The 22,131-nt window shown below is 50.6% G+C and overlaps 1 protein-coding gene and 1 non-coding gene across 12 annotated transcripts in view; both read right to left on the bottom strand.

The window, feature by feature from the left end:
- Positions 1 to 21,829, bottom strand: part of ODF2 (outer dense fiber of sperm tails 2) — a 33,806-nt gene extending 11,977 nt beyond the window's left edge. Inside the window, exons 1-12 of one of the 11 annotated variants that reach the window (XM_021691534.2) lie at positions 21,043 to 21,206; positions 18,266 to 18,356; positions 17,264 to 17,380; positions 16,857 to 16,982; positions 11,143 to 11,313; positions 10,129 to 10,289; positions 9,213 to 9,342; positions 8,480 to 8,611; positions 3,242 to 3,313; positions 1,490 to 1,561; positions 1,257 to 1,373; positions 432 to 617 (exon numbers count right to left, since the gene is read on the bottom strand). In XM_021691534.2, coding sequence (XP_021547209.1) covers positions 432 to 617; positions 1,257 to 1,373; positions 1,490 to 1,561; positions 3,242 to 3,313; positions 8,480 to 8,611; positions 9,213 to 9,342; positions 10,129 to 10,289; positions 11,143 to 11,313; positions 16,857 to 16,982; positions 17,264 to 17,380; positions 18,266 to 18,356; positions 21,043 to 21,206 — 1,539 coding nt within the window. Of the gene's footprint in view, positions 1 to 431; positions 618 to 1,256; positions 1,374 to 1,489; positions 1,562 to 3,241; positions 3,314 to 8,479; positions 8,612 to 9,212; positions 9,343 to 10,128; positions 10,290 to 11,142; positions 11,314 to 16,856; positions 16,983 to 17,263; positions 17,407 to 18,265; positions 18,357 to 19,718; positions 19,751 to 20,685; positions 20,718 to 21,042; positions 21,207 to 21,714 lie in introns of those variants that run through there. The other 10 variants (XM_044920544.1, XM_044920547.1, XM_044920551.1 and 7 more) reach the window with 10 other exon arrangements.
- On the bottom strand, positions 7,595 to 7,785 carry LOC123326590. Its single transcript, XR_006541199.1, has one exon. It is a non-coding gene; the product is annotated as a U2 spliceosomal RNA (small nuclear RNA).
- Positions 21,830 to 22,131: the final 302 nt, after the last annotated feature.

Below are 22,131 nucleotides of genomic sequence, written 5' to 3'. Positions count from 1 at the left end.
TTTTTTTTTAAGATTTTATTTATTTATTTTAAAGAGAGAGAATGAGAGACAGAGAGCATGAGAGGGAGGAGGGTGAGAGGGAGAAGCAGACTCCCTGCCGAGCAGGGAGCCCGATGCGGGACTCGATCCCGGGACTCCAGGATCATGACCTGAGCCGAAGGCAGTCGCTTAACCAACTGAGCCACCCAGGCGCCCTGCACGTCCTTCCTTAACCACCATTCCTACGTACGATATTGATGCAGACTCAACTGTCCCCTCCAGCGTCTCCAGCCAGCCGCCCACCCTGCTTTCACCCTTTTACCCCTTTACTCACCCACTGCCTCCCCTCCCCCCAGCACAGTCACCCTTTCCACCATCAGCATCCCTCTGATCACAGCCTAGCCAGCGCTGCCAGCCTCCACCCCCGGCCGCCCTCAGGGAAGGCCCCCCACCTTGTCAGCAAGTTGCACGTGTAGCTGCTCAGCATACTCCTCACTCTTCTCAGCTCGTTCCTTCTGGGCTCGGATGGCCTTCTTTAAGGTTTCTTTGTCTCGGTCTCCCTTTTGCTTTAATTCCTTCAACTGCTCCATGATGGCCTCCACTTCTGCCTTGTGCTGGTTCCCACTGCGCTCCAGGTTCTGGGAGGGGAGGGCCAAAAGCAGGTGGGGAGGGGTGGAGAGAAACAAGGGTGAAGAGGAGAGAGGGGAAAGGGGACCAGCAGAAAGAAGGGGTGAGGAAGAGGGAGAAAGAAAATGGGTCACCAACTGTGTAGGTGCTCAGAGCTCTCCGAATGCAGGCCAGGGACAGGGGCCATTCCCAGCGCCCCATGGCACCTCTCCAGATCGCTGAACCCACTGGGTCTGAATGTTGGGACAGTACTCTCTTTTCGAATTCTTCCTTCAACTCCCAGTACTGTGGTCCGAAGTATCTCTCAGTCACTCAGCAGAGCCGTGACCTCAGAGGGTCCCTGGCTCGCCCGGGCAAGCAGCATTTGAGACCACTCCCTCCCCCAGGGGAGGAGTTACAAGACCCGAGGGCCTAAGGGATTAAGTGATTGGCTGGGTCAAGGCACCAAACCCGGTCACTGCAGGGAAGGGCACCCAGGGCCTCCAGGGTCCACTGCTCTTGCCACTGTCCCAGAGTCTCTCTGAAGCAGGAGGGCATTGGCAGCAAGCACCCCATAAACCGTCGGGGCAAAGCCTTCCTGAGTGTGGCTCACCGCCCTGGGACTGCCATGCCCCGGCCCCTCCTTCCCCACCTGCAGCGCCGGCAGGTACCTTGATCTGCATGCACAGGCGACTGTTCTCTGCCTCTTTGCACCGGAGCTGTGCCTGCAAATGCCCACGCATGGACTCCATGGATTTAGAAAGCTCGGACGCTGTCTTTGCTTGAGCCTTTGGAGAGATGGACAAAGCGACAGAGCCAGCATGTGAACGCATGTTTCCAGTTCCAGTGCACACTCTACACACGAAGCTCTACTAGCTCGTAAGGAAACTGTCAGGGATGGTACCTTCTCACATTGTATTTCCTGGAGTAGCTCTTCTACCTCCTTGTCTTTGTCTTGCAGGAGTAACAGCAGGCGCTAGAGAGAACACACACAGTCATGAACTCCCGGGAAAGGGCAAAGAAGCCGGGCCCAGGGGGGGACAGCCACTCCTGTGAGTGCCTGGCCACCAGGGCCCAAGGTCCAGAATACACCAGCCCATGTCACAGAGATCCTGACAGGAAGCACCCAACATCTGTATTAAATATTTAAGACGACAGACAGGTATTGATCTTGCAATTTAAAATAATGTGAGGGGCGCCTGGGTGGCTCAGTCGGTTAAGTGTCCGACTCCTGATTTCAGCTCGGGTCTTAATCTCAGGGTCATGAGTTCAAGCCCTGTGTTGGGCTCCATGCCATGGAGACTACTTAAAAAATAATAATAATTAAAAAATAAATAGGGGTGCCTGGGTGACTCAGTCAGTTAAGTGTCTGACTTTTTTTTTTTTTTAAAGATTTATTTATTTATTTATTTGAGAGAGAGAGAATGAGAGACAGCACGAGAGGGAAGAGGGTCAGAGGGAGAAGCAGACCCCCCGCTGAGCAGGGAGCCCGATGCGGGACTCGATCCCGGGACTCCAGGATCATGACCTGAGCCGAAGGCAGTAGCTTAACAAACTGAGCAAGTGTCTGACTCTTGCTTTCAGCTCAGGTCATGACCTCACGGTTGTGAAACTGAGCCCCTCAGCAGGCTCCGCACTCAGCAGGGTGTCGGCTTCAAGATTCTCTCCCTCTGCCCCTCCTCCAACTTACGCATGCGCTTTCGCTCTCTCCAATAAATAAATGTTAAAAATAAATAAATAAAATAATGTTAGCTGTGGAAAACAATGAAAAACAAAAAAATGCTAAAGAATCCCCATAATAAAAAAAGAATCCCCATAGTCCCCCAGCCAAAAGAACCACTGTTAAAACACATTAAAAAGTCCTATGCGTATGTAGTTCCATACGTACAATCCCACAACATTTACTGTAATGTGATTATATCTTCTACTTCTTTTGAAACAGCAGCTCAAAGTTTCAATTTACTGGTGTATCATGATTTGATTCCTAGCCTTTCAAGCTGGGGATACAGATTTAGGCATTATCCCCTTCATTGCCAAATCTCCCACTGTGGTATTCGGAGAGGCTCTAAGAGCCAAGGGCCACACCTTGGGAAATGTGGCCTCCATCTTCCTTCTCTCTTGGAGACTCACGTGGGCATTAATACCTCAAATGCTCCAAAAGGTTTTGGAGTTAACCCAGTGAACTTTTTGTACAGGCCAGCCAGTCATTTCCCAATTTATCTGGCCTCGCATCACTCCCTTCTTTTGTTTCTGGCACCCATTAACATCGTGAGGAACTTAGGGTTCCATGAACCAGACTTTGGAGTGTGCTGCCTTGGGAGAGATTCCTAGAACTGGAACTGCTGAGTAAAAAGTCTGAACCTTTTGATGGCTTTTAATCCATAATACAAATAAGGCAATTCAAGTAACAGACTCTGATAGTTAATAAACCCAGCAGCAGCGGCAATATCCCTCATGTTGTGTTCAAGCTCCCAAGTGATCAACTAGACAAAGCCAGTGGAGCAGGCAGGATAGGGGACATCGGCCCATCTTATAGATCATGATATTAAGACCCAAACAAACGTCAGAGCGAGGCGCCGGCGCGGCGGCACCGGGCCAGCCGCTCTGTGTACTGTCGCCCGTAAACCACTAGAGCCGGCAGGGGGCGCTGTGTTACCGCTTTCTCTGAGTCCGCCTCCGCCAGCCGTTTGAGTAGTGCTCCTTGTTGCTCCATCAGCTTTTCCGAATCCTTCAAGGAAAGGAACAGCGAGAGCCAAGTGGTTAAGCAATGAACCCAGATGTCTACATCCCTTCTGGATTCTCTTCCTTTTCCAAAATTTGTATTTGCAATTATAAGAGTCATAAATAAATTGCAATCTCATTATAAAATATTCAGTGAACCAGTAATGCTAAAGTCCCCTCATCCACCTCCAAACCCCATTCCACTGTTTAGTTTGATGAATGTCCTGCCCACCCTTTCTCTATGCATTTATATATAGCTACACCTAGAGAAACAGTATCTTTTGGGGGCTGGGGTGGGGGGGGAAAGGATCTATGGGTGGTTTTACCAAAACGGTTAACATATTACGTTTTTGTGCTACTACTTGATTTTTAAATTTTTTTTTAAGATTTTATTTATTTATTTGTGAGAAAGAGCGAGCACAAGCAGGGTGAAGGGCAGAGGGAGAAGCAGACTCCCCGCTGAGTGGGGAGCCTGACGCAGGGCTTGGTCAGGACCATGCTAAAGGCAGATGTTCAATCGACTAAGCCACCCAGGCGCCCCGACTACTTGATTTTTTTAAGTTGTTTTTTTTTTTTTTTTTAAAGATTTTATTTATTTATTTGAGACAGAGAGAATGAGAGAGACAGAGAGCACATGAGAGGGGGAAGGGTCAGAGGGAGAAGCAGGCTCCCTGCCGAGCGGGGAGCCCGATGTGGGACTCGATCCCGGGACTCCAGGATCATGACCTGAGCCGAAGGCAGTCGCTTAACCAACTGAGCCACCCAGGCGCCCTAAGTTTTTTTTTTTTTTTAAAGATTTTATTTATTTATTTGACAGAGAGATAGAGAGCACAAGTAGGCAGGGCAGCAGGCAGAGGGAGACGGAGAAGCAGGCTCTCCGCTGACCAGGGAGCCCGATGCGGGGCTCGATCCCAGGACCCCAGGACCCTGACCTGAGCCAAAGGCGGATGCTTAACCGACTGAGCCCCCCAGGCACCCCCAGATTACTTGTTTTTTTTAAAAACAGCTTAATTGAGAAGCACCTGGCTGGCTCAGGGGGTGGAGTGAATGACTCTTGAGATTACTTAAAAATTTAAAAAAACCTCGGGGCGCCTGGGTAGCTCAGTCGTTAAGCGTCTGCCTTCAGCTTGGGTCATGGTCCCAGGGTCCTGGGATCGAGCCCCGCATTGGGCTCCCTGCTCGGCAGGAAGCCTGCTTCTCCCTCTCCCACTCCCACTCCCCCTGCTTGTGTTCCTGGTCTCGCTATCTCTTCTGTCAAATAAATAAATAAAATCTTAAAAAACAAGTGAATGAATGAAATCTTTAAAAAACAAAAACAAACAAACAAACCGGGGCACCTGGGTGGCTCAGTCACTAAGCGTCTGCCTTTGGCTCAGGTCATGATCCCAGGGTCCTAGGATCAAGCCAGGCATCGGGCTCCCTGCTCAGCAGAAAGCCTGCTTCTCCCTCTCCGCCTCTCCCCCTGCTTGTGTTCCCTCTCTCTCACTGTGTCTCTGTCAAATAAATAAATAAAATCTTTAAAAACAAACAAACAGGGATGCCTGGGTGGCTCAGTCGTTAAGCGGCTGCCTTCGGCTCGGGTCATGGTCCCGGGGTCCTGGGATTGAGCCCTGCATCGGGCTCCTTGCGGGGAGCCTGCTTTTCCCTCTGCCGGCTGCTCCCCCTGCTTGTTCTCTCTCTCTCTCTCTCTCTCTCTGACAAAAAAAAATAAATAAAATCTTAAAAAAAAAAAAACCTTTATTGAGATGAAAATTCAGATACCATCACAAATCACCCATTTAAAATGCACAACTCAATGGTTTTTGGCATATTGCATTATTAATTGTGGTTAAACATTCATAACATAAACCTTGCCAGGGGCGCCTGGGTGGCTCAGTCGTTAAGCTTCTGCCTTCGGCTCAGGTTCCTGGGATTGAGCCCCACACTGGGCTCCCTGCTCAGCAGGGAGTCTGCCTCTCCCTCTGCCCTTCCCCCTCCGCAACTTGTGCTTGCACGTTCTCGCTCTCAAATAAATAAAATCTTAAAAAACAAAACATAAACCTTGCCATTTTTACCATTTTTTAAGTGTAAAATTCAGTGGCATATAGTACGTTCACAATGTTCTGCAACCATCACTACTCGCTAATTCCAGAACATTTTCATCATCCCACAGGAAAGCCTGGACCTGTTGAAGTAATCTCTTTGTCCCCCTCCCCCAGCCCCCAGCCACCACTAATCTGCCTTTTCTCCAGCATGACACTACATTTTTAACCTCTCCCCATGCATAGCCTCTGGGCAATGGGGCTGTTCATCATCAGGTTGCACAACTGCAAACATTGTAGCAATGTACGGTGCTGGGCTGGGCCCGAATAAGTGTCTTTATAGGGTTGATACCAAGAGGAGGAATGACTGGGCCAGGTTTGTGAGCTGAAATGACCTACAAAATGCCTGCATGGATGTGCATGGCCACAGGCAGGACAGGAGGGCCCTGGGCGGCAGGCCAGTCTTTGCCAGCAAGACTCCTGCTGTTTTAGCTTGCATTTTTCTAACTACTCATATGTTTATCAGCCATTGAATTCCCTCTTCCCCCAACTGCTGCTCCCCTTGCCCATCTTCCCAACAGGCTGTGTCTGTGAACCTTCTGTATTCTTCCCTAGAGGGGGGGTCGCCCTCCCTTTCCCTCTCAGGCTCACAGGTTCCCTTCACAAGCCAGGACAAGACAGGGAGCGGTGAGAAGCCAGCATTGTGGTTTCTCCAGCAACAGGGAGGCAAACACAGGATGAAAGCTTAGGCCTGATGGGGCTCCCACTGCCCTTTAATGCCATGTCTTCTGAGCTTCCAAGGGGACACTACACAAATTAACACAGTCACACCAAATCCCCCATTCTAAAGAGCCATGTACTACACCACCCCCATTTTTAAGAGGAGATCGAGGCTGGGAGAAGTGAGGTGAGCTGCGCAAGATCACAGAGCTGGAAATGGCAGAGCTGGGCCCTAAGCCAACTGACTCCACTAAGTGTCCCTAGCAAGCACCGAGGTGAGGGGTCCCGTCCCAAGTGCCACATGGGCAGGAGGAAATGAGAACCTGGACCAAACATGGAGCACCTGCTGTGGGTGGGAGTCCAAATTGGCTGACCCTTCATCTCCAATGGGAGATTCTAGGATTCCAGGACAGTAGAAGCTAAGGGGTCAAAATGGAAAAAACTGGGTAGAAGAGGTTTTGGGGGGCCACGGTCCCAGGACAAATAGCAGCAGCACCTACCACCTACCACACACCAAACACCTACTGGGTGCTAAGCAGTATGACACTCCCTCATCCGTGTCCTCACATGACGCCATGTGGAAGATGCTATTCCCATTTTACAGGTGGGAAACTGAGACCGAGAGAGGTTAAAAATTGCCCACCCAAGAACACTGAGCCAGACATTAAACAGGTATTAATGATTTTAAGAGAGTAATTTAGCTGTAACTAATAAAACTGATAGAAATATATTCTAGAAACTCTTGGGTATACCAGGATAGTGTACATGAAGACCCAAAATAACACAGCTTGTAAAAGCAAACTGAAAATATGTTTCCATCAACAGAAGAAAGGTAGTCATTTTGGTAGTCATTAAAATGGAACATAGCGGTGAAAATTAACTACCTTAGGCCTCAGGGATAAAAGTGGATGAATCTCAAAAATACTGAGTGGGGGCGCCTGGGTGACTCTGTCAGTTAAGCGTCTGATTCTTGGTTTTGGCTCAGGTCATGATCTCAGGGTCCTGAGATCGAGCTCCGCGTAGGGCCCTGCTCAACGGGGAGTCTGCTTGGGATTCTCTCTCCCTCTCCTTCTGTCCCTCCCCCTGCTTGCTCTCTCCCTCTCTCTCTCCCTCTCCAATAAATAAATCTTTGAAAAAAATATATTGAGTGAAAAAAGAAAACTCAGAATAATACGCATGGAACCATACCATTTACGTAAAGTTTGTATTATGTCATGTATACGTAAGTGATAAAGATGATCAGATTGAAGATAAAGGATCCCTCTGATAAGCTTATCACCAAAGGAGACACAAGAGGGATTTAACTACCTGGATAAGAGTTTGTTTGGAAAGCTGGCTGGGGCGCACACGGTTTTATACTACTTATTTAAATACTAATTTCTGGGGGCGCTTGGCTGGCTCCATTGGTAGAGCATGTGACTCTTGATCGTTTTGAGTTCGAGCCCCACATCAGGTGTGGAGCCCACTTAAAAAAAATTAAATAGGGGCGCCTGGGTGGCTCAGTCAGTTAAGCGTCTGCCTTCAGCTCAGGTCATGATCTCAGGGTCCTGGGATCGAGCCCTGCGTTGGGCTCCCTGCTCAGTGGGGAGTCTGCTTCTCCCTCTCCTTCTGGGCTCTCCCTCTCTCTCTCAAATAAATAAATAAATAAATGCTTTTAAAAAACATTAAATGAATAAAAATATTAAACTGACAAGAACAGATACTACACTTGAATTTAGCCAAAAAGCCGAGAAGCAATTAAATAAAAATATTAAATGCTAATTTTTTAAAAAATCCAAACAAGAAGTTGACAATGCTAAAAAAACAAAAAATAAAACACCATACTATGGTCTCTGGTTTGAGCCCAACAGGGAGACAGCTATTTATACCGTTGGTCTTTCCAGAATCATTTGCTAATACAGAACATCATTAGGAACCCACCTTTTTTTTTTTTTTTTTAAAGATTTATTTATTTATTTATTTATTTGAGAGAGAGAGAATGAGAGACAGAGAGCATGAGAGGGAGGAGGGTCAGAGGGAGAAGCAGACTCCCTGCTGAGCAGGGAGCCCGATGCGGGACTCGATCCCGGGACTCCAGGATCATGACCTGAGCCGAAGGCAGTCGCTTAACCAACTGAGCCACCCAGGCACCCAAGAACCCACCTTTTAAGAAAACAGAGCGCTACCCTACAGTTGGCGTCTGCCAGCCCCGAGCCATCCTCTGTTTAACCAAGGGCCGGGCCTCCCCCCTCTGACGCCTCAGCTCCTTCCCGCGCCACCAGCCCCAGCTTCAACAATGAAGGCAGCACCCTCTGCCGGGTGACCAGCACCTCACAGGAAGACTGGTCACATCTTTCTACGGCCCTCTCAGGTCGGGCACGGAGAGTACCTTTTTGTCACAGACGAGGAACTGAGGTTCAGAGCAGACGGGCCTGCAGAGGCCAGGAGCTCACCTCTTTGCAGTGCTGTTCCCTCAGCAGGTCTCGGAGGGTGCGGTTGGTCTCTTCAAATGTGCTCAGCTTCTGCAGGAGAAGTTCCTTCTGCCTCGTTAGGGTGTTGATGTCCGTGCAGGTCATTTGTTTCTCCTGGAAGACAGCAGGCAGTCTTACAAGGTACACGGGGAGAAGGGAGGAGGCGGCAGAGGCAGGCCCCTCTTAAGAGGTGCTGGTGCCGGGAGGCCCAGTAAGAAGCCCTTGGCTGTGTACAGGACCACAGGGGTCAAAGGCAGGCTTCCCAGAGGAGATGAACCTGGAAGGACGGGGGCAGGAGCTGAGTCAGCTGAGAGCAACAAGTGGGGAGAAGGGCTGGGGAGCTCAGGGTAGGCAAGTGCAGTTAGGGCAGGCTTCCTGGAGGAAGAGGAAGAGGACGACACCTGGTGGCTGATAACTCGCAGGAATCAAACTGTGGCTGACACTTGCAGGAATCAGACTTAGGCCTTGACTCACTGTGATCCCAGGAGACCCATGTTGAGGTCTCCTCAGAGACCCTGGCCACCAGAGGTCATCCTCAAGGATCAGGCCCTGGAAGTGAGAGTGGGAGTGGGGGCTGCGGAGTTAAGTGTGCCCTCGCCTGGCCTGGAGATGTCATAAAGTCAGCCTGATGACTGCGTAAAGACCCCTCCCTAGCTTGCAACTTGCCTGCCTCTGGGCCCAGTCCCAGGGCTGGGTGGTTCTGCCTGCCACCTACCGTCTTTAGCTTCCCGATAGTATCCTTCAAGGCCATGACTTGCTTGGCAGCAGCAGCCCCATCCATTTCAGCTTCTACCAGCTTGGACATGAGGCACTCCTTCTCCTGCTGGAGGTGTTTCTTCTGAAGCCTGGGGCCAGAGAGAATAGTGCTCTGTGAGCCCTCCCAGGCCCCGGCCCACTCAGAGCTCTGAGGCTCGCCTCACAATGCCTTGCGAGGCTCATCTCCTGGTCAGGGAACAGTGGGGGAGGGGGAGGGAGGGCTCCTGGAAGGCCACCTGGGCCTTCATCTCAGCTGACATTATGCCATCTGTGGCCCTGCTTGCCTCTCAGCCACTTAGCATCACCTCTGTCCCCAGCCTTCGCCACAGTCTCGTAACCACCACCTTCAGATCCGCTTTTGAGCCATCCCATGCATTCTTCACCCTGGAGCCACGTCTGGCCCCACCACTCCCCGCTTTGAAAACCCTTCCGTGGCCCCTCAATGCAAACTCCTCAAAGCGACTGCTAAGAATGGCCCCTGCCAACCTCCATGGCACCCCTGCCCTCTGCCCACCCGTCTCCTCACTATGGCCCACTTTCCAATTCCCAGTCGCAAACTCCTCCCTTGGGGCTTTCACTCGTGATCCCACACGCCTTCTTCCCCAGCACCTACTGCCTATCTTCTAACCACCCTGCAGGGCTCTCCTTAAACGTCGCTTGTTCCAGAAAAGCTTCCCTGCCCCCACTGCATCCTGTGGGGTCCTTGTCCTCCCTCACAGCGTGAACCAGTAACTAGCCTGTGGCTGGTGACCAGCCGTAAGCCTGGGTGCACTGTGACCCGGGGACGGCGCCTGGGCCTGCCTCCGTCGCTTGCCGTTCCCAGGGCCTGCGGCGGCCGGGCGGGAGGAGCACACTGTGGGGCGGGGCCGCCTTACACGGTGAAGTCCTTCTCCTCCTTGATGCGCTCGATGTTGTGTCTCAGCACCGTGTTCTCATGCTCGGTCTCGGCCAGCTCGTGGGCCACCTCCTCCAGCTCTTCCTTGCGCTCCTCCAGGAACCTCTTGGCCATCTGGCGCTCACCCTTCTGCATCTTGACCTGCGCGGGAGCATGCGGGCAGGGGCCGCTGAGGAGGGGCTCCTTCTCTGCCACATTGCTAGGCCCGTTGCTTTGGGCCAGTTAAGGGCACCTCCGAGTGACAGACACATAGGTACTTAGGTCCTGCTGGGCACAATCTCAGTTAATCAGCCCAGAGATGAGGGACAGACACTGTTCATCTCATTTCCTTGTTACTGAGTTCCGAGTACAGAGAGAGCCCAAGTGACCGACTTGCTGGCTGGGGACAGAGCCAGGATACAGACCGTGGTTCACTGGCACACCACAGGGGAGGTGTCACAAAAAGGCCCATGCTCCGCGGGCTTTGGAGAAAGGGCTGTTGCCAGGCAGCCAGCCCCAGGTTCTCCAGGTGGGCCCATGAGCCCCGAATGCAGGGCAGGGGATTAAAGACACAGGCCATGTCAGCTGTCAAGACCTGGGTCTTGATATTGCCCAAAGACAGAGCCTACCAACTGACGACAAACTTCCTTCACCTCCTTGGGGCTTTGTTCTCTTTCCAAACTGCTGTGTAAAAATGGGGAACAGAGGTTCCAGTGTCACAGTCACGTCATCTCCAAAATGGGGGCGATACCCCCACTGGCTTCACCTACTGCTGTGACAAGTCAAACCAGCGCATCCATACAGAGCACCAGGTGGGGTCAGAGCCAGGCCCCGGGCTAAGTGCTCGGTGCCCCGGGGCTACCTCCTCAGAGGCATCTGAAGCCCTGGGCAGCGTGCTGAGAAGGGCGGGAGGCCCACAGGCGGACAGCCCCAAGGAAGCAGGCCACCAGGAACCGACCTGGGCGGTCTGTCACATCCTCAGGGCCCTAGCGACTCCAGCCCCCACCTCCCTCACCTCAGACTTGAGACAACCAACTGCGTTCATTAGACTGTCAATCTTCTTATCATAACGGTTCATTTTACAGTGACCCGAGTCATCATCTTCTGTAGAAAGGTCACTTAACCGCATCACCGAGACCAGCTTTTCTGAAGATGGTGGTGTGATCTCCAGACAATGAGGTGGATTCTGATGCAGAGGAAGGAGAGACACGTGAACTCATAAGGCAAGGCCGCAAGCATCGGTTCCAGCGCACCTGCTTTGTCCAATGGAGGCGGGAAGAGCTAAACCGCTGAGGGCCGGCCCCAGACACCCCAGGACGGACAGTGCACCGGGCCTTCTCGATGGAACGTTACCTACCCACGTTTACATGAGGTTTCTGAAGATTCTCTACCAAGAAATAAACCTGTGTTACAATGTCAAGTTTAAAATAAAGGATAGAACAGACTGGCAAAAATAGTAATAATACCCCACGTTGGCAAAATTTGGGGGCAAGGGATGTTTTCATATACCTAGGTAAAAGGGAAATAAGTCAAAAGTCTTTTAAGTGAGGGGCGCCTGGGTGGCTCAGTTGGTTAAGCGACTGCCTTCAGCTCAGGTCATGATCCTGGAGTCCCGGGATCGAGTCCCGCATCGGGCTCCCTGCTCGGCAGGGAGTCTGCTTCTCCCTCGGACCCTCCCCACTCTCATGTGCTCTCTCTCATTCTCTCTCTCTCAAATAAATAAATAATAAAATAAAATCTTTAAAAAAATAAAAAAAATAAAAAGTCTTTTAAGTGAGTATGAATGTGTGACAGTGGATAGCTGCGAGTAACACAAATCTGCTATGAAAGGTATTTTAGGGACAAGTGGGTAAATCTGAGTATGCACCAGATATATGATAATATGAAATAAAGTTTTTAGGATTAATCACTGTTATTTTGGTTACGTAGAAAAATATTATTAGAAATGCATACTGAGGGGCACCTGGGTGGCTCAGTTGGTTAAGCAACTGCCTTCAGCTCAGGTCATGATCTTGGAATCCCGGGATCAAGTCCCACATCGGGCTCCCTGCTCAGCTCCCTCTGACCCTCCGCCCTCTCATGCTCTCTCTATCTCATTCTCTCTCTCAAATAAATAAATAAAATCTTTAAAAAAAAAAAGAAATGCATACTGAATAATTTAGGGGTCAAAAGGGTATGATGTCTGGAAAATATTTATTTAAATGCATCAGCATAAATACATATTTTTTAAATCCAATGCATGTGCCCCAGGGCGCCTGGGTGGCTCAGTCATTAAGCGTCTGCCTTCGGCTCAGGTCATGATCCCAGGGTCCTGGGATCGAGCCCCGCATTGGGCTCCCTGCTCGGCGGGAAGCCTGCTTCTCCCTCTCCCACTCCCTCTGCTTGTGTTCCCTTCTCTCACTGTATCTCTCTCTGTCAAATAAATAAATAAAAATCTTAGAAAAAAAAAAGGCATGTGCCCCTCTGAAAAGTTTATGTAAAGCTGTATAACCCTTTGCTTGTTAAGACTCCAGATAGAAAGATATCATAATCTGGGAGCCAGGGTCTCCATGGGTTTCTGATATGTTGAACTTGACTCTCTCAGTCTGTAAGTTTATTCTGTTGCATTAAGTAATTGTTATTTCTCATTTTTTGTACAGTTCTGTGCTCCTCTTTAGCTGACGTGGCCAACCTGTGCCAATTTCCAGGGGAAGAAGAATAAAAGGAGTATTCAGTAAGAGAGTAACTCTTGTGCCAAACAAGTAGGACTTACAGGGTACAATGTTAAAACTGCATGTGCCCTTTGTCCTGGCAATTCTATTTCTAGGGACTTATCAAGAATATTTATGAATGTGAATCAATATTTAAAATCAAGGCAAGATGGGACGCCTGGGTGGCTCAGTCGTTAAGCGTCTGCCTTTGGCTCGGGTCATGATCCCAGGGTCCTGGGATTGAGCCCCGCATCGGGCTCCCTGCTCAGTGAGGAGCCTGCTTCTCCCTCTCCCTCTGCTGCTCCCCCTGCTTGTGCTCTCTCTCTCTGACAAATAAAAATCTTTAAAAGAATAAAAAATAAAAAAATAATAAAAAAATAAAATCAAGGCAAGGATAGAGACAAACGTATGACAAGAGAGTATTGGTTAAATATATCACGGTACAAATATACACACAATGGAATACTGCCTTAAAAGATAATGTGCAATGTAAATATAGTCAAAATGTTAAAAAAGAATATAATCAAAAATAAAATTAAAAAGTGAAATATGGTCCCATTGTTACAAAAATCAAAACAAGGAGTCTCTTCATAAGAAGAGATCAGGCAGACTTCCACCGAGAAGTTCCAGAGCTCTTCTCAGACTGGTGGGATGACAGGTGTTTTTTACTTTCTTCCTTGTGTTGGTTTGGATTTTCTAATTTTTCAACAGCGACCATGCATTGCTTTTTTAAGACAGAAAGTCTGCAATATTTAAAAGAAAGATAATAGGACAATATGTAGTATGATTACAATGATATTTTAAAACCCAAAACTATGCACAGGAAAAAGTGTGACAGTAAATATACCAAAATGTTAGCAGTTTCAGGAGGGTGGTTCCCCTGAGGGGTGGTAATGACAGCATCAGGACCAGAGGGGAGCTTCTGGGGAAGCTGGTGATGATGTGGTTTCTTAAGCGGGGAAGCAGTTACACGGTATATTGTTTGTAAAAATTCATCAATCAAGCAATACATTTCTGATGTGTGTACTTTCCAATACTTTTCACACAAAGCTTTTAAAACTTAATAGCAGCCGCATTAGAGTAGTAAGATTACAGGTGACGGTCTATTGGTCTGTATTTTCAACTTCCCATAATAAAAAATAGATCACTTTCAATAATAGGGTAGAGAAAAAACCCAGACCTCCTTTCTCCCAGAGGTGATCAATCTATACCAGAAGGGGTTGTAAAAAATCAAACAAGAATCCCCACATGTACATAGCAGCTTCTGAGGTCCATGCCCAGCTCATCCCATATTTCCTCATCGTAGGGTCTTTCTCCCTTGTCCACAATGGAAAGGGTCAGGCTAGGTCTTTCCAGAAACAAAGAGCACCACTGGGAAGGGGAAAGGCACTGGCTCAAGAGGGCTGCATGAAATACAGCTACTATTTGAGAGACAAGTCACCTCCCTGGGCTCCTCCATTCCTAGGATTCTGCAGCTAGAGGACTGAAAGCAGACATTTGAGCTTTCCGGGGGGACCATAGCTCCTAGCAACCTCGGTCAACAGGGAGGTCAATTTCCATAGTAGCAGATCTTCAATGTATACTTCAAAACTACCAAGTCTTTTCGGTTTTTTAAAAAGCATTTTTTTTAAAGATTTTATTTTTTTATTTTATGTAATCTCCACCCCTAACGTGGGGCTCAAACTCAAGGCCCTGAGATCAAGAGTCACACGCTCCACCAACTGAGCCAGCCAGGTGCCCCTAAAAAGCAATTTTCATTATAAAATATAATATGCTTGTTATAATGAAATTCAAGCAGACCATAAAAAATAAAGCCCCCTCCAACCCAGAGGTAATCACTGCTTACTACTTCTTGTATATCCCTCCAGAAAATGTTATACATATACAAACATATGCATATACACATGGATACAGATGTCCTTTCTTTTTCTTTTCTTTTTTTTTAAAGTAAGCTCTGCGCCCAATGTGGGGCTCAAACTCACAACTCCAAGATTAAGAGTCGCATGCTCTGTGGACTAAGCCATCCAGGTGCCCCACAGACACCCTTTTTTGCACAAATAGGGCCAAACTCTACATGCTGTGTGGCTCTGTGCTTCATTATCATTTATAAATCCATCTTTGGATTGTATGGATGTACACTGCATGAGTGTATCATCATTTAACCAATACCTCCTGATAGACATTTAGGTTGCTTCGAATTTTTCTCTCTTACAAACATCTTGATACATCATCCCTGTACTCTTCTGTGACTTTTTAAGGATAAATTTCTGTATCAGTTGTCAAGGTGCCAAGAGAATTACTGTCCTTTTTTTTTTTTTAGCCACGCCTCAACATGTTTTGCTTATCCATCCATCCATCCATCCGTGCAGTAATTCTTGCAGCATATGTTTCTTGAGACTTGGTGCCAGACACTGCGGGTCCCTGGGGTGACAGCCGCAGACTCGCAGGCATACCCCTCCTAAAACTACAGAATCAATTCCTAGATATAAAACTATAGCATCCCTGGGGTGCCTGCCTGGTTCAGTCGATGAGCATGCAAATCTCGATCTCGGGGTTGTGAGCTCAAGCCCCACAGGGGGTGAAGAGATTAAAAATTTAAATATCTGGAAAAAAAATTTTAAAAACCCGAACTATAGCATCAATGTTTAGATAAATGCTCCACAGCTATTAAATGGCTTCACCATCCTCTCAAAATGGTCTAAAAAGGTTTGCTGATTTCTCATATGCTTGTCAACATGAGATATCGGTGAGCTTTTTAACTATATTCCATTCAACAAAAATGAGAGCTTGTGTTTGTTTTTAAAATATAGTTTTTTTTCATTTATGTCTCACTGATTATTAGTGAGGTACATGTAGCGAAAAATGGAAGACAGCATTTTAATTCCAATCTTTCTTATATAAGTATTTGCATATATATAAGTATGTGTATATATATACACACATATATATACACACATATATGTACACACACACACACATATATACACACACACATACATACATACTGGTCAGCACACTTTTATTTGTATCGTTTATTCCCTAGAATACCCCATACTCCCTTTGTCTCTTAGGAAAAACTGGTAAATCAGGGAGTCACACCCGTGAAGTAGGACTTCAGAGTAATTACTTTTATTTTTTATTTCTAATTTTAAAAGTAATCAACTATCGGCAAAAGACTGAATGTTTCAAAACGAGCCAGGCACCATCACCACCTCAAAGCAGCCTCAGGTCTTTTTTACTCGCCCCAATTACGAGATCTTTGTCTAAAATGCAGCCATAAGGTCTTGCCTCATCACTGAGGTTTTTCATTGCAATTGACTAGAATGTAAGCCTAAGGAGGGGTATGCCTGCGAGTCTGCGGCTGTCACCCCAGGGCCCCGCAGTGTCTGGCACCAAGTCTCAAGAAACATATGCTGCAAGAATTAATGCACGGATGGATGGATGGATGGATAAGCAAAACATGTTGAGGTGTGGCTAAAAAAAAAAAAGGACAGTAATTCTCTTGGCACTTTGACAACTGATACGGAAGGCAATCATTCCCTGAGATTGTTCCAAAAGTGCTTTTGATGACATCTGTGGAATACACGCATGATCTCTTATGAGGACTACCTCAAAAGAGGGGGTGCTTTCTTAAATATGCACCTGGTATATATTTTGTTGGTTACGCTTCAGATGCTATCACGGTTACACGGGGAAAGACATGTGGCTCCGCACACACAGATCAGAGAGGCCAAGGGTGCAACTTCTAGAATGAGGCCTCCTCATCCCTGACTCCAGCTCTGCTACTTTCTCTGGGACTTCATCTCTCTGAGCCTTGGTTTCCTCATCTGTCCATGGGGAGAGTGAGACCTACCACCTGGCAGTGGTATTAAGGGCTCTAGAACATTCGCATACTTTCAGGGTTTAGCCAGGCCGCTCACTAAACAGGACCTACTGGGACATCTCTAATAGTGACAGCTGACCCTGAATCATACCGAGTTTGAGGCCTGCTAGAACCTGACCAGTCCGAGAAGAAAAGCCTGAACAAGAATGAGCCTACCTCCCACTTGCATCCCACATGCCGGGCGGATGATTTTCCAGGGGGCATCCAAGGTACCTTGGTTTTCACCCGGACACTCCGCCGCACATTCACGGTGTCCCCTTTCATTCCGCGCTTATGAGATTTCTGTGGAAAGGGACAAACCCAGGGTCACTTCCCCACACAGCTGGCCGTGGTCTCCTCTGGTGGCATCCACTTCCAACTCTGCAGGGGAGCCTCTTCTGACTAAGGCTACCACTGCCATTTCTAGATGACAGTGCCGCCTACCTTCTAGCCAGGCAGCCGACCTCTGAAAGCAAGTGCATTTGTCTCCCAAACCTTTGTGGAGTTTGAAACCCGAGGAGGCCGTGCTGGGAGGGGTCACCCTGCTCCACAGCCTTCACCTCGCCCGACTGGCATGCTCCTACCTGGCCGCTGGTCGCTGATGGTTTCGGGAGTTTTTTTATGTGGACGTGGACAGGAGTGTTCTCATCCACATGAACATGTAAGGGGGGCGTTGAAGAGCGGTCCTTCATGCTTCGCTTCTGGCAGGCGGGGAAGGGCAACACAAAAAAGGTTGATCTGTGGATGAGTAAACTGGCATAAAAAACCGAGCTCACAGCCTCTGGGGGCCACTGAAGCCTAGCCACCAAGCGAGCAGGACAGCTACCAACTACTGGCATGCAGGCTGGAACCAGGGTAGTAGCACTGTTCAGCAGACTCCCGCAGAGATCCCGGCTGAAGACCACCTGGACGATCGAGGTCCACTCAAGACAGGGGTCTGCAAGACCTGCAGGTTCCCCAAAAGAGTGCGAACCCAGGCCCCGGGGTCCTCAGAGCCGAATCTCCTTCCGAGCCTGCTGGAAGGCAGAGCTCCTCTGTAGACTTAGTGTAGCACAGCTGGAAAGCAGGGGACTCCTTCTGCCCCGTGATCTGATCTGCGCATGCACAGCAGCACAGGACACACACCACATGGTTAGAGTGCACAGTCAGGCAGGCAGGAGGCGGGTGGAAGATGAGGAAAACGGAAGGCTAAAGGAAATGCCGAGATGAGAAGGTTGTATTGATTCGGAAGAGAACCCGAGCAGGGCCGAACCCCCCCAGCCACACACACCCCTTGCCCACTACCCACAACCCGTCCCCTCCCCGTTCTCTTTTCTTCTTCTTTTTTTTGGGAAATGTGTTCTCAGGACTTCTGGAATTTGGAAGGATTAGGTGAAGACATCCTCCTCACACCCAGCAGCTTTACCACAAGCAAAAAAACCAAAACCAGAACCAACCCCCCAATGAGCAGGATATGCAGGAAAGCCTCTAGCAGAGCACTAGGCCACAGTGGTGGGGGCGGGGAAAGGCAGCTCCTGGAAAAGGCGAGCGGAAGCATTTTTGGTGGGGTCATAGACCGGAGGGCTGCTCGTGGGCACGTCACCTACCGTCACAGTCACACTGGGTGCGCCACAAGGTGTCCTCAAGACCTTTTTCTGCGTGAGACTTGTTACTCCGTTCTTCCCACACGATGGAAACCTGCACCCAGGCACAAGAACCAGATTGTAAGCAGAAAACTAGGGCTCTTCTATCTCTTAGATCTCCCGAAATGACACGAGTGAACGGCTAGGAGAACCAGTCTGGTATCACTTGGCTCCCTTTACACGGCCACCGAACACACATGGTGCACCCGGCAGGGGGATGGAAACAGGGGGTGATGGGCATTCGCAGGGCTGGCCTTTTAACCTCTGCGGTCGCATCACAAGTATTGTGACCTTTTGCTGAAAAGCCCAGCTGTCATCCTGTCAGATGACAAAAAGCAGGCAGCATGGGAGCACCAGGCAAGGTACTAGTGTGGCCAAGGGTGAAAGTGCCCAGGACTGTGCCCAGAGCAGAAGTGGCCCTGGAAAAATGCTCCGGAAGTGACAGACATCAAAAGACAGAGCAGCAGGCCCAGGAACAAAGTCCCTGTGACTCAAATTGATAAAATTAACAGTCACATATTCAAGTAAGCTGATGGAAAGTTACCATGTCCCCAAATATTCTACTTGCTACCCTTTAAAATCCCGCGAAGGAGGGTTATTTTTGTTTTGGAGAGGTTTTGTTTGTTTGTTTTATACTATGTGCAATTTAGCATGTTCATACATAAACAGCCCCATCACCAGGTCTGCAAATATAGCAAAAGTTTCATCTCCAATATTTGGCAGCAGAGCATCCAAGAATTCCACGACGGAAAGGGACTTGGAAAATTCATCTGATCCATCCCACTACCTCCTGACAGCCTCCAAATAGGACTTCCGTCCTCCCCACAAATACTTAGGGGAGAATAATGCAACCTAAAAATGCAACAGAAAAATGCTCGAGCCCTTTAGCATGCATCCTGTTGTATGTGTAGCACACCTTGACGAAAAAGAAAAAAATACTTATTGCATCTTACTCATCATTTAGGTGAGGAATACCAAATCTGAGTAGACAGATTCTTTTTTCCCTCCTCACTTAAAAGCCAACAGATCTGGGAAATCTGTCTCCCCCTGCGGGCTTGCCATCAAATCACCTGGACAGCATCAACACCTTATTAACTCCTACATCACTGTTATTTACATGTAGCTTCCTTTCAAAAAGGACCTGTGCCTAGTACTCCATGATGACAATGGGGGCCCTGTTTGCTAGGAGGAACTGGGGCACCTGGGGAAGGGAGGGCAAGAGGGAGGCAGAGCTGGGATTGCGAGCAAGCACTTTTTTCCTCCTTCCCTTTAAAAATGATTTTTCAATGTTTTGTTCCAGACTTTCAATACACAGAACAGGGAAGCTGAAAAGAGAAGCCTCCAGCGAGCCTGGCCTGGGGGACCCTGACCACCTGCCCCTGCCCTTCTGCGGAGGCGCCCCCCACGTTGGCAGTACCTGGGGGAGCCGCCTGAGGATGAGGCAGACATGGTTAGGCATCAAAGCCGCAAAGGTGGGCAATTGGGTCAGCAGGCTCTGCTCAGGGGGACCCAGAGGGGCTTGTCAATGAGAATCTCAGGGGCCCGGCATCAAACGTCCTCTCTGAGGGGAGGAGGGTGGAAGCTTTAGGGGTGGCAGTTGGATGAAAACTTGGGAGGCGCTCCTCTACTGTCCAAGTCGCACAGCAACTGTCCTGCCAAAGTGGGGGGAGATAGGAGAGGCTGAGCGACCTGCGGAGCAGCGCGTGGGTGGCCGGTAGGTGGTGGGGGGCGCGGAGGGAGCGCCCCTCTCCAGGGAGGGGCTGGGAACGGAACTTCGGAGGCAAGGACCACCACGCCCAGGCCCCACCCGGGAGAGAAGGTGGGTGGGCCACCAGAGGGAAAACCTGAGGCGCCGGCTGGCGTGCGTGAAGGGCGGGCGGGCACCGCTAGGCCCCCAAGTGGGCCCCAAAGGGCCGAAACCCGCGCAGGGAGCTGGAGGGATATTCGGGGCGGGACCAGGGCAACTGTCTCCTAGGAGAAGGGGCGTTCCCGGGAGAATAGACACCCAGAGAGGACCAATAGTGTTTGAAGGCGGGAGGGGCGGCAGCTGCAGGGGAAAGGTGCTCGCGGCCGCAAGGGGTACCCCCGACGGCGGAGGGAAAATCCTCCCGGGCGCAGCCGCCAGCGACCACTAGGATTCAGTATCCGAGTTGGAGCGGGTCAGACGCCGGGTGGTGCAGGGAACCCCCGGTGGCGTCCCCTGGACGGGTGATCCCACTCCCGCGGGGTCGGGAGGCCGGGAGGCGGCCGCCGGGGGATAGCGCTGCCTACGAGGCGCGGACAGTAACTGCCGAGCCGCGGCCCGCAGGGAGGGACAGGCGGCCGGGGCGACGCCCACCGGCGGGCAGGGGGCGCGGGGCCTGTCTCCGTGGACGACCACCCACCAGCGAGCAGGAGGGGACCAGTTTCTGCCCATAGAGAGAAGGGTGAAGCCCTGCCAGAGGGCGGCGGAGGAGGGAGCAGAGTCCTGCCGGAGGCCAGGTTAGGAGGAAGGCGGCCGGCCCGCCCGTTAGCGGGAGGAGAAGAAGGCCCGCGCCGGGGGGGCGGGGCGGGGGCCACATTCTGACCGGAGCCGGACGAGCGCGCCCGGGGGCTGGAGGCGGGGGCGGCCGCCGGGGGGGCGGGGGGCGACGGGGGCTGACGACCCGGGCGGGGGCCATGCTGCCCGTGGGGACGCGGCCCGGCGGTGGCCGCGGAGCGCCCCGGGGCGCCCGGGATCCCGCCTGCCGGCGGCCTCTCACCAGGAGCGACACGGCTGCGCCCAGAAACGTCTCCTTATGAAGTCGTTGAAGTCGGAGGCCAGGGCCGTGCCATGGAGACGCCGCGGCGGATGCAGTCCGGCTCCCGCGGCGGCTCCTCCCCGCTTCCGCCTCCTTTTCCGACACCCGGTCGGCAGCTCGCCCATTGGCCAGTTCAAACCCCCCCGGGAGCCTCTCGGGTTTCGCCATTTAGGCCCAGCCCCTGGCGTCACAGAGATGCCCCGCCCCGCCCGAAGCTCCGCCCACGTCCGGGCCACGAGTCCCGTCGCCGTGGAGACGCGCGACGCCACTAGCGGGCCCTGCCTCGGCTTGCCCTGCCGTTCAAGGCCCAGCTGACCCTCCGCCATTTTTACCCCATCTTGGTCCTCTTGGAGTCCCCTAACTCGAAGGAGCGCTAAAACTCTACCCCAGACCCTTTGATACATGTTAGGAGACCGGGTTCAGACAGGGGACACAGAACACGTTTGTGGCCAGAGCTACGCGCTGCTTCTGGAAATCCAACCCTGTCAATACTCCACTGTTGGTGCACACCACCCAGACTCTCTCCCCTTCCCACAGCGCCTCCTCCGTCCTTGTCGAGACCAGAGGAAGGGGCCGCGTTCCCCTTGCCCCTCACCGCCCTCCTGCACACTGGGTGCTGCTGTGTGTACAGACCTACTTTGATGAGGTTCTTGCTGAGTCGCCATCTTCTCAACTATGTCCACTGTTGACCAATCAAGGCGGGCTGTCACGTGGCTCACGGCGCCGCCCTGGATTCTGGGAGACTTTAACATCCTCAGACAAACCTGGCCTCAGTCCCTCGACATCCTCGTGTCCATGACTTTCCTCTGCACCTCAGCCATGCACCCCAAGGGCCACGCAACTGGTCCACGTGAAATCTGAAATTCCAGCTTCCCCTTCTCCACATAGTACCTGCTTTTCTGGCTTCGTTTTCATCGGCTAGTGCCCACCATATTCATTCCCGTGTTAGGGAGCCCTCCACGTCCATTCATTTTCTCCCTGAGGTTCTTCAAGGATGAAACCCACACGTCATTACCTCCACCTTCACTTGAGTCCTCACCACCACCCAGA

Source organism: Neomonachus schauinslandi, chromosome 13 (genome assembly GCF_002201575.2).
Source record: "Neomonachus schauinslandi chromosome 13, ASM220157v2, whole genome shotgun sequence".
In the NCBI taxonomy this organism is placed as follows: Eukaryota; Metazoa; Chordata; class Mammalia; order Carnivora; family Phocidae; genus Neomonachus; species Neomonachus schauinslandi.
Note: the sequence above shows the minus strand (reverse complement) of the source record. Positions and strands in the feature narration are given on the sequence as shown.